Here is a 16,904-nt window from a genome sequence, read left to right on the forward strand (position 1 = left end):
TCCTTTCACAAAGAAAATATTCTGTGCAAAAGATTTTTGACAAAATGGGACTTTACAGTCTCCACTTGCAGCTGCTCTTGTTTTTCTGGAAGTTTCTAGTCTTTGGACAAATTTGGATAGTAGTTGAGGTTCAAATCCAGTTAAACGTTTAAACAATATTTTCTTCTTCTCCTTGTTCAGTTGGTTCTCCATTCATTTCAATGTTTAGGTTATTTGATGATGTACTTCTTTTCAATGAAAAGCATAGATATTTTGTTTTCTTTTGGTTAAGAGTTAGACAGGAACTTTTCAACCAATCAGACACTTTCTCAAGTGTTCTAGTCAAGATACTACTGGCTGCATCAGGGTTTTTTCCAGCCACATAAACCACTGTGTCGTCAGCATACATCTGAAGACCAACATCAGGACACACTTCAGGCAATTATTATATTTATAATTACATATCTGACTTCTGGATCTGATATAGTGTCAGTTTGGCTAAATATAACATTTTTATTGATCAGTATAGCAACACCTCTTTTCTTTGAGTTATAAATGGCTGAGTATATGGATGGAAACTGTGGGGAGGAAAGATGATGGTCTGTTGGGTTAGTTAAATAGGTCTCCTGCAATAAAATAACATCTGTTTTAAAAACACTGAGAGGATTCAAAACTTTCAGCCTCTTTTCTCCAGAATGAATTCCACATGCATTCCATGTAACAAATTTAACTGAATAATAGCAAATTTATTAAGATAGGTTGATGTGTGTGCAACTGTGACCGGCACCATGTGTGGCCCTGTGTGACCTCTGCGTGTGTGAAACAGCTGTGTGAATCATGTGGTCTAATGACTGTTGCCATGGGAGTCCTGTGTGTATCTATAAGAGGTGTAAATAATATGTACCGTGTTCTTCTGCAAGAGTGTGAGCATAAACCTATTAGATCCCATGTTGTGAAACATTTTTAATCACGATATTTTATGTTTTCAACCAGGATGGGGGGTAAAAATGGGGATAAAGTGGGTAATGAGACGCACACAGGAAAAAAAAAGAGGACAAAAAAACTTAAAAAAATGAAAAAGAACTCATGAAATAAAAAAAAGCATATACGTATTAACCACTTAACTAAACTAGCTGTTTAAGATGCATGTTACCTTATATCTACAACACTGTATGTAGTTTAAGCTAAACCAACATATTTATTATTGATATAATGTGTTACGGATGTAATATATTTATTTCATCTACCAGTATTTCCAGAGTTCAGTTGAGCCAGGTGTTGACTCATTATTCTTTATAGAGCGGACCATCCCCGTAAAGTCTGTCCATGGAGACGACTACGGTGGGAAAGAGGACCCTCTGTTGTATTGTCTCAGCTGGGAACTGAATGTTCATGCTGAGGCTGGTGGCTGGGTTTAGCTCCATCCATACAGTGGACACTGTGGAAGGTGATCTGGTTTGCAGTTTCCTCTGGGACTTTAAGGTGATCTTTAATTAAGCTTTTCAGGGTTTTCTCTGCATCCTCCTCGGCCTCCTCTGGAATCCCTGAGAAGCTTAAGTTGTCCCTCATGCTTCAGACCTGAAGATCCAGGTTCTTTGATCTTCCGATCTTCCAATAGTCAGATGAGATCTGCAGCTCATTTTTTTTAATCCTCTCCACCTTCTGTCTGAGTGTTTGGTTCTCTGTGGTTAATTCCATCACTTGATGCTGACTAAATTATAGCGCCTGGAATTCCTTATGGATGATCTCTACGAGCTTGAGCCAGCTGTCGATTGACTGCCGTACTTGGAGGTTTGAATAGCGGCGGGACGTGTTCTTCCCTTAACGTGTTCAAAATACTCAGCGATAAAATCTTAGTAATCTCTGAGTTTTTCCAGAGCATCCGATGAAAGAATTTGTTGGTGATAAGGTTGGCAGTATGATATAGGAAAGTATAACTTTAATTTCAACAAAGTGACGCCAGTTCTTTAGGCCAGCAATCTCACAGATGCCATTTGTAAATCTTTTCCTCAGTTATCTGCAAAAACCAGAAGCAGCTAAAGATTTACAACAGAAACATCTGGACCCGCGGATAATCAGATGTTCTAGAGTTAACAAATGCATAGAATATTTTTTGAGCATCACTGTGAGGCAATGTGTTCAGAGAACTTTCAGGAAAAAAATACAGTTTCAGAAACAGTTTTAATATTTTAATTTCCTTTCCTGGTCTCTTATCTCCCTGCATTTCTTTGTATATAAGCCACTTTTAAATGAAAAGAACAGATTCTTCACAAGCCGGTGTTCTGAGAAGTAGGTTGACTTGTGTTGCAGCAACAAGAATCCTCCAGTTCCCATGGTCCTCGTTCTGAATAAAACACTTAAACATAGAAGTCATGAGGCCACAAATGTCTGTCAACAACTCTTTTATACTATTCATTCATGCCTTGTTTTATGTTTTATGGTAAAACCCACAAACATTTTTATCTATTTTACCAGGGACTATTTTTATTTTATTTTCTGAGCTCAAAAGTTTGTAAACAAAAATGTGCAACTTATGCAATTTATTTTTTGCAACTTATCATTCTACTTTCAGAAAGTATTCCTTGAGCGCTTTTTTCTAGGATTGTAGTTAGCTTGAGATACTTTAATATTTTAAGTGAATCTGAAAATGGTTTTAAAAGATTCTATTTTGAATAAGAAGATTGAAAATGCACATTTAGATTTCTCAACACTTTGAGAAGAGTAATCATCTGGAATAAGATCAGAAGATTGCCATTAGTGTAAACTTTGTCTGCAGTTTTGCTAACGTGTCTTTCCTTTTTTTTTTGAGAATATGTCTTTGTGTGTCTTTTATGTTGTTGTGCGCCTGTTGTTTTTCAGATCTGACTGTTGCAAAGACAGCTTTGAAAACACATCACATGGTTTGCTTTAGACTTTTCTCTTTGTCTGACCTCCTCTGTGAACTAAAGCTAACCTATTGTATCATTTGAATTCAATGTCAGATATGTTCCCATTCAAGGCTGGAAAACAGATAAACAGTGGATTGAGCTTGAAATATCAATTTAATTCGATTCAACAAATAGCTAAACATCATCAAAATAAAATAATGTTTTCTAAAAGTGGCTCCAAACTTTGTCAAAGGTAAACAAAACTGGTCCAAACACTAAACCTCGAGGAACTCAACAAGTAAAATCAGTGTGTAGGGATCAAAAACATACTGATATCTGTCTTTCAAATATTACAACAGTAAAGTACATACAAATAATAGAATATCAGAAATTATTTTTCCATAGTTTTCCAAAGAAAATCTAAAAAGACAAATAATAATAATAAAACTTTACATATCATCAGTTAACATTTGGTCAATTTTTCTTTCAGAAGTTAAAAAGTAGGATTACTTCTCTGAAGTTTCACTAATGAGCCAGTCGTGCACCTCTTTCTTGTACCTCTCAATCCATTTCATGTTGGCCTCCACAGTTTTCAATGCTTCCTCAAAAGTCTCATCTCCCGAGCAGAGATGCTCTTTAAGTTCCTCTTTGAGCTGCAGCAGCTGCAAAGCAAAAAGACAAGAACATTTCTGATATTCATGCCAACAAATACTTATTTTTTTTCCAATTAAATGTCATTTCTAAAACCAGAAACGATGAGACTTATAAAACAAAGAAACAGTGGAAGGATACCTGTTTGTACTGAAACTCAGTGGATAAACTGTCTGTTGCAGCAGAGATCAGAATGTCTTTTAAAAAATAGCACCTGTCACTACACAGAGAATAACAGAGGTTCAGAGGTTTGATGCTGGAGCATAACATGCATACAGTCAATCGTTTTAAAAACCCACTTTTCAATCAAGCTCCGCCAGTTGGCTCTGACAAAGTCCCAAAGCAGAGGTTGGCCGACGGGGTTATGAGACATCCAAATAAGTGCATGATGGATGCCATAGACTTTATCTTGATCCAAACAGTGCTGCAAATACCTGAAATGCAGTCCAAAGTTCAATTTCAAAACACCCATAAAAATGTAATTCACTCAACGTGTACATGTAGCTGACCTGTTGATAAGCCAAGGCTGTCTGGTGCAGGACAGAGCATAGAACAGATCACCAACTTCTGACGTGATGTTTTTCTTGTACATGGACCATATAAAGTCCCACTCCTCCACCCCTCCGGCTGCGACTGCGCTGCAGTAAACTTCCTTCTTCAAACTGGGGCGGATTCTGTAAACAGACATCCAATAGTTACCCTGTAAAGCCCATGACATCAAAGAATTGACAGAATTTTTTGATTTTTGCGGAATTTGTTGATTTTATTTACTTTTCGATGAAATCCAAAAACCAAATTTTGCAATGTCTGTCTTTAATGAGATATAGAAAGTATCATTTATGATACATTGTCTGATTTGGTAAGTTTCTATTCACAACAATGTTAGTTGCAGATGCAAATTATTGACATGACAGCGAAAAAAGCATCTTATTTACCCAATTTAATCCAAACATTTTTAACAGTATTATAAAGAATTAATTTTCAACTAATTTTACATTCTTTCAATACAGCAAGTAGTCATATAAAAAGATGAATAACAAAAGATGAATCTACTGCCTCTAATGATGATTAACTACAGGCCAGAAAACACAAAGTAACATACAATGGGTTTGTAACACAGACTGTATATAGGAACTGAACTTAGTGACTCCTCTCGCATCGCGTTCCAAACAGGAATTACCCACTTCCCATAGACTTTTTTTTTTGAGAAAACTGTGTTTTAGACCACAAATGGATACTTTAAAAATATTTCCTTGAAAGAGTTTGGAAAACTCATGGCAATGAGTTTATAAAGATGTTCATTTAGTCAGCAATGCATGTTTACGTCAACCGAGCGTTAGCATTAGCCGTCCTATGGGAAATTCCATTTAACGATCCATTTAAATTCCATTTAACAAATCAGTATATAGAAAGGCTAAAAAGGGATATTGATAAAACTGTTCATTCTGTTGTCGATTTGAAGAACCATTGATTCATATTTTCTGGACTGGCAAGCACTCTGAAATAATTTGGGGCAGATGAACAAATCTGATAAAAACTAAATTTTTATCCACATTTTATCTTAGCAAAACATCTTATTTTTTTTTCTTTCATTAGGATAATAAGTTTTATCTCAATTTTAACTCATCTCCTGATTTTGTACTAAATTTACAAAACGAAATTTAACAATAACACTCCTAATGCTTTGGGTTTATTGGCCCAAATAATATTTTACACACAGTCTATTTCCTCTAGTACAAAGCAATTAAAACATAATTTTGCTCTGCTTTATAATTTTACATAATTTTATTTTTATTTTTACCGCCTGGTGTTGTTTTGAACAATTGATGAACAGTGTAGTGTTCTTTGATATTTACTGTTTGCCATCTGTGTTTTTAATTAAAAAAAGAGCCTCAGAGTTTCAGGCGTCTTATTTCCCGGTAGAAAAAAAAAAAACACGAAAAGAACTCACATTTCAGAAATAATATGTGCTTTAATGTGCCAAAGGCAATATAAGATCATATATATGGTTTACTCTGAAAGGCTCAAGAAATCTTTTTTCCTAATCATTTATATTTTTCCAGGACATTTTTTCCTTATTACAAGTTATTCAAGTTAAAAACTGACGAATAAGATGCCTCAGTAAAACCTTGTGGTCCCGGCTAGCCCCCAACTTTGACAGATTCTCCCAAGCAGCTTTCGGTAGAAATGGTGTAGACTTTAAACAATCTCACTCATAGAGTAGTGGCCATAGAATATTGATTCAGACTGACATGGACCAATCACTGTCGACTGGCTCCAAATGGTGCCGTCCGTGTCGCAGAAAAATGACAACTGAATTGGCTTAATTTTGCTGGAAGTGAGGCATTTTCCATGGGTGATGTCACAGCCACTCTATCCAGTTCTATTTATACAGTTAATGGTTCTGAGGGAAAGTATGGGTTATGCCAATGAGATAGGGGTCTCAGAAAAACATGAATCAAATATGATACCAATGGTTATTTGGGGTTATGGAAGCGTAAACAAAGGAACGTCAACGTAAGCTGCTGTGTTCTGCAAAGCTTTACTTGTTGGTGGAATTATTCATCCACTCTCTGAACCATGTCGTGGTGAGCTGAGTGCAGTCATTCACTTCCAATTTGCAGGCCAGCTTGATGACTGTCATCTGGTTGTACCTGGAGAGGAATAATAAAGAATCAGAAGATGGAGGGCAATTTCAGAAAATGGACTTCATCTTCAAACTGAGAGAAGGTTGACGTCCTCACATGTCTGAGTGACGTGCTGGGCTCTTAGTCCAGTTAAGGGTCAGCTCCCTGAAGTGCTGAAACAAAGGCGTGACCTTGTTTCTTAGGTATGCCTGCAGTATAAAGATAAAACATTACACAATAGGGACACCAAACACTAGCAAAAGAGCACTCAAACTTTTTCAATATTTTTTGTATTATTATTTCTGGAATGTGATGGTCTCATCTAAAGCATCTGAGGCTAAACCATTGACTGTAGGAAACTTCTGGCGTTCCAAACAGGAAGTTGGTGGTTCCACGAAGACAAAATCCCATAGACTTCAATTGAAAAATTAACATTACATCATAAGGGCACATGGTAATTGGTGTCTGTAATTGCCCCTAAGTTTAAATGTTTGGCCCTGCAACTGAGTGGAACCTGTTCAAGGTAAACCCCGCCTTCGCACAACAGTAAATAGGATAGGCTCCAGCAACCTAGTGATCCTAAAAGGGATTCAGTGGATTGTAAAGATGGTTGGGTGGGTGGATTTTAGTTAGCTAACTAACTGTAAACGTTAAATTTGTTACTCCTTGACTAAATTGTGAGGTAACGTTAACAATCAGGTTTTAATTGATGTTAAAATCTTTATAACTTCAAAAAGACATTTCCATGTTTCACAACGATCGGACCATAATTCATCAGATTTATGCTTCTTTGCAAACCTGCAGGGGTCCATAAATCCCTCTTGAATGAAGGATGTCGATGAAGTTCTTCAAGTGGAAATCAGCTCGGCCCCATGGCATGTACTCAACTTCCTTATCCAGGTACGAGGTGATTCTCAGAGCCAGAGTCATGTTCACCATCCCCAAGCTGAAGGGGATCATTAACACAGAAATATTATTATTTTTTTGTTTTGAAGAAAAGCCTCTGAAAAATATGACCTTACTCTGCCAGATTAAAGGCGTCGTCTATGATCTGAGCTCGGTTGATCAGTGGAATGTCCTAAACAGCAAACGACAGATTGAAAAGTTTAGAGACTGTTTGTTTGAGAAGAGCTGCAGGAGCTCTACGCTCACCTGATGTCTAGAGTTCAGTTTGCTGATGATGCGCTCCCAGTTTTCAGCATCATAATTGACTCTAAAGAAACTTGTCAAATTGATGTTGGCCACCAACCAATCAGAAGACCCCAGAGCCATGTCTGTGTTTGTATCTAAATTCAAAAGACATTAATAAATCACATATTCACTAATTATTCACTCTGTTTGAAGGGAGAATTACCTTCCTTTGTTAGAAGCCAATATTTTGGTTCTTCTTTCCCATTCTTCATCCAGGTGATGGGGACGAACCACGAGTAGCTTCAGACACATCAGTTTAACCAAACATGCAAAACAGTAACACAGTAATATGATGAAAGGACAAATGTTACACTGTAAAAACTGAATCTTAACCCTTGTGTTATCTTGTGGGGTCCAGATGACCCCACCCACCCTTATACTGATGTGCTTTTCCTCCCATTGCAAAGGTATGGAGAGAAAATAGCATCACTCCAATTTGTGCAGAAGTAATTGTTGATTTGCAACTCATACAATATATTTTGTGCATAAATACAAAATTCTGAAAAAAAAAAACAATTTACACATGCACAACTTAAAATACAAAAGCTTGAATCTCACTACACATACAAATCTTTGAAAATTAATCACAAATCATTTGTAACGCACATACAAATCTGATGCTATCACATCTCCAAGAAAAAAATAGATATTTATACTTATATTGATTATCAGGCATATCTGTAAACACTGGAAACAGTGGCGCTCACTTGAACTCTGAAGGGGTGTCCATCACACATTCTAAACTTGACAAGTAGTGTTTCTGCGTGACGTTTCCGGTCCGTGTGTCGATGGTAATTAGCGGAAAACCCATCTGTAAGACCCATCGGTTCATGATCTCCTCTACCGGTCGGGGCAGGGAGATGCCGGCTTCATCCACCGCCTTCAGACATCAAAACAAAACTTGTATGTTCTCTTTGAAACTTTATGAACAAAATGACACATCATTCCATTCTGTCTGCGCTAGCATCCTACCATTTGTAAGTGCTTCCACAGATCCTTTGGAACCGTGTTTTTATACTGGAACTCTTTTAGGTAAGTCTGGTAAAAGAATTTGAGACTTTTTAGCATATTTTAGAAAAAACCTTCTAGAAAGTGTGATTTGAATTCATTGTACCTGCAATCCTTTGGTCAACACCGCCTCAGTCACAAAGTGTGACAGCATTCGAAGGACAGCAGCACCCTGCCATGAAACATTTCGTTGATTAATCCGTAGACCTGCAGTTATCTCCTACTTTGAAACAGCTTTGAATTCACCTTTTTGTAGGTGATGCTGTCAAACAGGAATTCAATTTCATGTGGTGTCCGGGCTTCCTCCTCTTTGACAGAGAGGGGGTGGGAAAAGCAGGAAGCATCTTCATCCATCACATGCAGGATCTCCTCTGGTGCAATGAAGTCATTCTGAAATTAAATTGACCATCATTGAATTAGACTTTATGGTGGCAATTTTCTAAATAATAAAGAATAATTTACAGTAAGTTTGACTATTTTAATTTTTTTTTCTTTTTTAAGTGTGACAAATATTAAATAAAAATCAAAGAGGAAGCTCCTAATACTATTGTACTTCTGAGGATGCCATGACGTACCTGCACTCTGTTGTCTCTTGCAAAGATTGTAGAACCCCTGAAAATCTATACTATTTATTAATATTTATCATTAATAAATATTTATATTTATTAAGCCTAAACACGTCTATAGAGATTTTTATTAAAATGTTTAAAGAAAAAAAATCTGAAAAATTGTCATTTGTTGTATTTCTTAAAAATATATTTTATAAATATATTTTATACAATCCGAAAACTAAATATTATGGAGCCCCGGATTGATATTGAGAAATAAAAAAAATATTCCCTAAAATTTTTATCAATTTGTGCACAAGTTAACTTTTTGTGTACACATAATAATACTAATTTAACTGTGTTAGTTTAAACAAAATGCTTACTTGTGCACATAAGATGGTAATTTATGGAAACGAGATACTTATTACACTGTCTTTTTTGTCACTGTAATCTAAAAATGTTACAAAATACAAACAATTTGCTTAGAACTAGCTAAAAACGTATTATTGGGCATGTTAAAATTATTATTTTTATAAGATTTGTTGTTATCAAAAATGTATATGATATATTCATTTGGCCTGCGATGGACTGGCATCCTTTACAGAACGTACCCCGCCTTCACTCAACAGTTGCTAGGATAGGCTCCAGCAACTGCATGAGACCCAAGTGGGATTTAAGCAAATTTGGAGGATGCACGATTGGATTATATTTATTTTATGAACAAATATTCAACAGAATGTTCTAAAGCGTTTACCAGCTCCCACGTCGGTTCTGCATGGTCTGACCCCAGGTTGGAAACGTAGGAGGCAAAGCCTTCGTTAAGCCACAAGTCGTTCCACCACCTCAAGGTCACCAGGTTTCCAAACCACTGGAGGAAAGTTTCAGTCACTGCTCTCCTTCTCGATCAGTAAATTACACGCGTTTGTTGGGTGTTATACCATATGTGCCAACTCATGGGAGACCATTGCCACCACCACCTCCTTCTCTTCATAAAAAGACTCGTGGAGGCCTTGTAAAAGCGCAGGCTCTGTATAGGTGATCAGGCCCCAGTTCTCCATCGCTCCGTGGCCAAATCCAGGTATGGCAATCTGGTCTGTAAAAAAACAGAAAAATACTTTGTAGGGGGGAACTTACCTCAGTGAGCTAGAAAAACAAAAGCAACTCCAGGAAGCATGTAATGATGGGCGTTTACTGCACAGAGGTTCCTACCGGACTTCTCCAGGGGGTACGAGATGTTATAGTACTTTTCATAGAACGCCAGAATGGGCGGGGCCTTCTCCAGGGCATAATTTCCCTTTCCTTTATCTATGGCTGTCTTGCTAGCCCAGACCCTGATCTGAAACAGAAAAAAATCATCAGTGATTTTGGAAAAAAAAGTTCAGCTTTACATCCAGCAGAGGGCAGCACAAAGACACAGCTGCAAACAGGAAAGAGAAGACAGAAAAACTCTGAGGAGTGAAATATGACTGGAAATTCTGAGGTTTAAGGGGTGAAAGTTATTCAAAATAAAGTGTTTTTACATGAGGAGGATTCATCTGTTTGACATTTGGCTTTTAGTTTAATCTTATCAAGGCTTTCTTTTAGTCACATTTTTCAAAATGATATTGACTCATATCTATAATAAAAACTACAAAAACAACTTCACTTGTCATATATTAAAACTGATATGCAAAACTTATCACATTTTTTTCATTATATTTTATTAGTTTTTTGCACATTAACCCTTTACCTGGCTGCTCAACCAAATGACTGGAAACAAACTGATATTTTACAAATATCAATTTTGTGTATTACTCTGAAAGAGCCTCTGAATCAGGGGTGTCAAACTGAATCGCACAAGGGGCCAAAATCCAAAAAACACCTTAAGTCACAGCTGAACAGGATAAACATTTATTGAACACTCTAAAACTACATTTTTAAAACTTTAAAACCATAACTTCTTAACATAATTATGGACTAAATATATAGCATTAACCGCCTAAAAACATTTAAAAAAGGCTAAATTAACCAATCCAGCTAGCATTTAGACTAAATATTAGCTAAACAAAAAAAAGCCTAAATTATCCAAAATAGCTACCATGTAGCTGAAATATTAGCTAAACCCCAAAATAGCCAAAAAAAAATCTTCGTAAATGCCAAAATAGTCCAAAAAGCTCACAGAATGACATTTTTTTTAAACTTCTGTTTAAAACCGTAACTTTTTTAACAAAATTATGAATAATAAAAATGCAGGAATATTATTCCAGAATAAATTAACTTAAACCTTAAATAACTTTAAATATTTTACTCTCCATAAAAATATATTTTGTCAAAATTATACAAGTTAGAAATGAACACAAGATACAAAAAATAAATGATAGAATTGACTTTAACACATGCGCTCTAAAGGGACATTGAAGAAAAAAAAGAAGTAAAAAGCAAAATGAAAGTAAAAAAAAATGTTTTTTCATAAAATTTAAAGTAAACTATTTTATATATATATATATATATATATATATATATATATATATTAGTTTTTTTCAGTTACTATCTGATGTGCACCAACTACTAACAAGAACATTGTTTTTTCTAAAACTTTAAGTAAAAAAAAAAAATCAAAAAAATACTATCTGGTGCGCACCACATAGTAAGTAGAATTTAATTTTTTACTTCAATTTTTGAAAAAAAAAATCTAGTTACTATCTGGTGCACACTCATCATTACTAACCAGATTTTTTTTTCTTCTCAAATTGAAATAAAAAATAAAAAATTCTGGATGGTAATAGGTGCGCACAAAATAGTAACTGATGTGTACCAGTTACTAACCAGAATTTTTTTTTTCACTTCCATTATTTTTTTACATAGACCCTATGAACTTTTAGAAAAACATTTCCTTTTTTACTTACATTTTTTTTTTAGTTCGATGTCTCATTAGGGGCTCCGTACATCCTCAACTAAGGTTAAAAAAAAACTGCTCCTGCCTTCCTCATGTATTTTACTGCTTTACAGCTTAATATTTAATATATTCCTGATGCGTCTTTTTAGTGTAAGATCCCTCTCTTTCATTAGTTTCAGTTCAGCCGAGTTCACCCAGAAAGCTTTATTTTGTAATCCTTTAAGTTTGTTCATACCATCGGGGAATTTCACTTTCAAGAAACAAGCATCCGAAACCCCAACAGACCTTTTCCATCAACATCATGACGAAAAGACCCGTTTAGAGTCATTTTTATGCATTTCTATTAAACAGTTTTCACTGTTGTGATGTTTACCAAAACGCTTCGGCCCGGTTCTGTCCGGATATGTCCATAATCGCACACCACAAAAGCCAGCAAGTAGGTTGACATGATCACTGTGGGTCCAAAGCTGGTCCTGATCAGGTCCTGGCCATCCACAGTGATGTTGACATGCCCTGTTTGGAGTTAAAAACAATAGAAAATAAAACGCTGGCTTTTATTTTGTTTTATTTGAAATTATAGAGATGTAGAGAACAACTGTACAAAAGTTTGTAAGATATGTTTTATTCCTAAAACAATGGAAAGTAGATGGCAGTAACACATTTAAATAATGACATTGGATAAATGTATTTATATACTGTATATATTCTCAACACTGAGTAAAGAAATGTCTGATTAATGCCAATGTTTGGGAGAAAAACAACTGCATTCTGATAGAAGTAAGAGAGGAAATGTGGACTTGCCGGAGGTTATGGAGTTGGATAGAGCCGTGGTGTTTTGTGGGTGAATGAGCGTCACATGGAAGACAGCTTTCAAGGCCGGCTCATCGAAGCACGGGAAGGCTTTTCTGGCATGTGTGGGCTGCATTTGAGTTGCTGCAATCACCCTAAAATCACAAAACTGTGTTATCACACTCACACTGTCACAGCATAATGATAACACTTCTTTTTTCTTTAACTTAGTGAGCGTTTTGTAATAAAAAAAGCATGTGTTGTCATGTTTTGTAATATTATTGTTTTGATTTCTTGAAATTACCCATTTCCAAATAAAAAATGTAAAATGTCTTTATTTTCTCTAGGATTGACGCTTGTGTAATTCAAGGTGATGTTTCAGCCAAATTGAAACATTTTACAAAATCCTGATATTTTTGCTTTGTTTCCTCAATAATTTACTTGTGTTTTGTTATATTAGAGGGACAGAGAGTACCCGAAATGCTCTTAAAGTAAATTTCAGATTCATTTTTTAACTACATTTTTTATTATGCTTTTCTAATACCCTATTATGGAAATTGTTTACTTTGAAAGACAAGGAATATCATGATACAGGCACTTTAAAGGACACCATAAGCAAATCAGGAGGTTGTTGCTCATGCTGTCATTTTTGGACAAAAATCTGCATTATTAAGTGTTAACGTCAAAATATGGAAATCTGATTCAGCCAAGAGAATCAAAATCAGAGCGTAAGAACAGTCTCAGACCCATTCACACACCCATTCACACAGTGATGGTAGCTCCACTGCCGAACACTGGCGCCAACCTCCCACCAGACGCATAAAATTATTCAGTTTGTGAACAGATTCTATAACTGCTTTGTACATAAGTAGTCCAAATGTGATTGATTAATATGGAGATTCTGAGTTTTTGAAGGCACAGCTACTGACCAGATGTGTTCTCCAGCTCAGATCCATTTCCAAAAACTACATTTTAGCAACATAATTAATTTTAATTAATAAAATAAATAAAAAAAATTATTGAATGTAATAAAAACATTCTTTCCTGGTTTTCAAATTTTGAATTTGTATTGGTAAAATGATCGGTTTGCTTATATTAATATTATTATTTATTTATTTTTTTTTTTTTTTACAAATTAACAACATAAAAATAATAATGACTGTTGGGAAAAGTTTTGCACAATCACTGGGTTTTCTTTACTCAACAGTCAGTTGAGGTGTTCCACAAGGCTCTGTGCTCGGTTTCATTCTTTACCCTTTCTTTGTGCTTTAATTAAGGGACATCCTTTGACAGAACCGCAATTATTTCCATTTGTGCTGAAAATACTCAGCCTTACTTCACTTACTGGAAGAGTAAAATATTCTTTATAAAAGTAAACTTTTTATGTGGATATGCAGAAACAGGCGAATATTCAAAATTTCTAAAATTTCATTCAGGAACCAAAAAAAATGGATCTCCTCTTACTTTTCCACTCCGTCCTCAGTGTATACACTCCTGTAGAAACCTTGCTGGATAAGGGACAGCTCTCCAGCAAACTCTGTGAAGAGTTCATAACTGCTGTTGACCTGAAGTGGGCCATCAAGCTGGACCACCAAGTACTCAGTCCGATCCTCCAGCCAAGTCTTCTTCAGACTGGGCGCGGGTCCATTCAGGCCCGTCAACCTGGCATGAAATCCGTCCAGCAGAGTGAAGTTCAGCTCTATGGAATGGATGAGGATGAGGTCCGTCTCCCTCGTACATTTAAACACCACCGTGCAATTCCCGGTGAACAGGTAGAGATCATTATCGTCGGGTTCCAGTCGTGGCCAGAAGGTCACATTGTAGGAAATCGGAGTGATAGTGTCCGGGAGTCTGTAGTGATCCCACGGCTCCTTTGGAATAAAAGCAGTGGGCTCGGCCGTAGATGGAAGTGTTCCTGCGTTCCTTGACTTCTCCTGCGCGATCCTCACAGAGAGGGCTATGATGACTACTATGGCAGCAAGGGCTGCAACCAGGGAGGCCAACGCCACCCCTTTTCTGACATGGAAGCCATTCCCCATGTCCCTACTGAAGATCAAGGAAAAGAGAGAATTATTAAAGTCATTGTAATGTATGCTCCATCTTCTACACGACTTGGAAAACAGCTGAAGATACCAAGCAATTCGGAACTAGAACGAGCAAATCCTTAAACTTCATGAGTCCAGAAGGAGATTTACTGGAGATTTCTCTTGAGTTGTGACACTGCTCAACTTTTAAATTGGCCTACATATTATTATTATTATTTTTTTTTTACATGTTCTTGTAGCATTTTTCTTATGTTGGAGGACATATATTAAGTAAATTCGGCTCAAGTTGCATTTCTGAGTATTTCGGTATTGTGAAGAAAGAGCAGACGTTAAAACCTAGTTTGATAAAGATCCTCACATTACAGTGTTAACAGTGAGCTCTCTGCAGATAGAAGGGAAAGGGGGCGGGATTGCTCTGGGCCAACAGTCCTGCCCACAACTCAGAAGTGACTTTCTAAATAACTACTGCCGCTCTGCAGAAACTATGTCCTCAAAAACGACTCAATTTTTCCGCTTTTAAAATAGACCAAAAGATGGAGTGGGTCTTTGAGAGTCTAATGTGTGCAGAGGAGGCTTCGCAAAAGTCAAGAGGGCTATGTTTCATAACCAAATACAACAAAATCTTGTCTTTTTGAATAAACTGGGAATCATCAGTCAGTTGGGGAGCCAGCATTGTTCCAGATCATTGTGAAAAACACACAGACCCCCTCAAACACAAAACTCAGATCATTTAAAACCTCTTTATTTTGGCATATTTTAAAGCATCGGGTCATGTTTTGTCACCTCTTTGTACTATAATCAACTTTTATGAAGAACCTCACGACCCTTAACTGGACCATGTGGAAAACTGATCTCACAATTCTACATAGACACTAAATCTAGTTTAATCACATACATGGGCAGCGGAAACACTGATGCTCATTTCTGCAAAGTAATTAAACAAAAAATGTTAAAGTCAGAAAATAAGTAATGATCCAATGGATAAATGTGTTGAAAAATCTGACCCTGTGGCTAAAAAAAGGTTTCCTCATCTTTTCTCCCCAGTCTTTTTGCTCTGCCCAAAACAACAAACAACATGAACAAGTCCAGAAGAAGAATCAACTAAATTAGATCAGAACCTCAAATAAAAGAATATCTCTCACACCCGCACTGGGCTTATTTTGATCACACAACTCTGCAAAACCAAGAAAAGGAATCTCCAACTCCTTGAAACAACACCTTTGGGGATCCACCCCCTTCAACCATCTTCACCACCAAAGTCTTCCTCTTTCCTGCTTTGCTCACAAAGCCATTTTTAACAAATACCAAGCTCACAAAAGATTTTTTTAACAAAAAAAAAAAAAGGTAAATCAAACCATAAAGATGTTAATACTGAATTGTGAAATGCATATGGGGAGCTTGTTACTCAACAGCTTTGGGAGGCACAGCAGTTAAAGTTGAATTTAAAAAGGAAAATTTGTTTTCATTGAACAACCCCAAAACATCTGTTTTGGGTTTAGTTTTCAGCGCAGGAACGCCTCTGTTTAAAATATTTATGACTAAAGGAGGAATTTCAGCTTTCTAGATCAGAAAATATCCCTCGACAGACATGAAATGAGGTATTTTAATAAACAACTTCAAGCTAAACAATTGAGTCGAAAACTTGTATGTGGAGCTCCTCTTGGTTTTGTTCTGGGCTCCCTATTTATTTTCCCATCAGAGATAAAACTGTTGAGGAAACAGGACAACAATGTCAATAACCCTACATTAAAGGGATTGTTGTCTTGTACAAATGCTTTAGTCTCATTTAAAAGCGTTCCCAGTGTTGGTTTATCTTAAATAAAAAAAAAAATCGTTTTCTGGGATATAGCTTCGGCAGAGCTGGAGCAGTTCATTAGAAATTAGCCTTGAAATTTTGGTGGGACACTTTGTATGAAGTAACCCCGCCCCCTTCCCCTCACCATTGCTGAGAGCTTTGCATAAGGAGCTTATGGCACGGCCAGCGTATTCATTAAGCCAAATGAGTTCTTTTTTTAAACAATTTTTCCCCCTGACTCACAACAATGTGATTAAAGAAATACTCAGATATGAAAATTTGAGTTTAATTTTCTTAATAAATGTCCTCCATTATCAGAGGCGGACTTAACAGTAGGCAAAGGTAAGCGATCGCCTGGGGCCCCAAAGCTGAACATTTAATAAAAGTGTCTAAAATAATTTTTTTTATGCTTATTATATGAATCGTTCATTGAAACCACTCCAAGTTATTGAAATAGGATAAGACTGATCATGTCAAAGTGTTTGGTTCTCCCTCTGCAGCAATGGTACGTTCCAGTCAACAGCAAGTC

The 16,904-nt window shown here is 36.3% G+C and overlaps 1 protein-coding gene across 1 annotated transcript; it reads right to left on the minus strand.

Annotated features, from left to right (window-relative positions):
- Positions 1 to 2,807: 2,807 nt before the first annotated feature.
- Positions 2,808 to 16,350, minus strand: LOC118597864 (aminopeptidase Ey-like). The gene is made up of 20 exons (XM_024296373.2): positions 14,000 to 16,350; positions 12,548 to 12,690; positions 12,120 to 12,259; positions 10,081 to 10,207; positions 9,810 to 9,964; positions 9,626 to 9,739; positions 8,570 to 8,713; positions 8,430 to 8,495; positions 8,288 to 8,353; positions 8,023 to 8,195; positions 7,479 to 7,555; positions 7,277 to 7,410; positions 7,147 to 7,202; positions 6,923 to 7,070; positions 6,242 to 6,333; positions 6,044 to 6,151; positions 4,007 to 4,171; positions 3,797 to 3,931; positions 3,639 to 3,717; positions 2,808 to 3,508 (listed from the first exon to the last, which is right to left on the minus strand). The coding sequence occupies exons 1-20, from the start codon at positions 14,572 to 14,574 to the stop codon at positions 3,353 to 3,355; spliced, it is 2,853 nt and encodes a 950-aa protein (XP_024152141.1). The 5' UTR covers positions 14,575 to 16,350; the 3' UTR covers positions 2,808 to 3,352.
- Positions 16,351 to 16,904: the final 554 nt, after the last annotated feature.

The sequence above is a fragment of the Oryzias melastigma genome, linkage group LG3 (assembly GCF_002922805.2).
Source record: "Oryzias melastigma strain HK-1 linkage group LG3, ASM292280v2, whole genome shotgun sequence".
In the NCBI taxonomy this organism is placed as follows: Eukaryota; Metazoa; Chordata; class Actinopteri; order Beloniformes; family Adrianichthyidae; genus Oryzias; species Oryzias melastigma.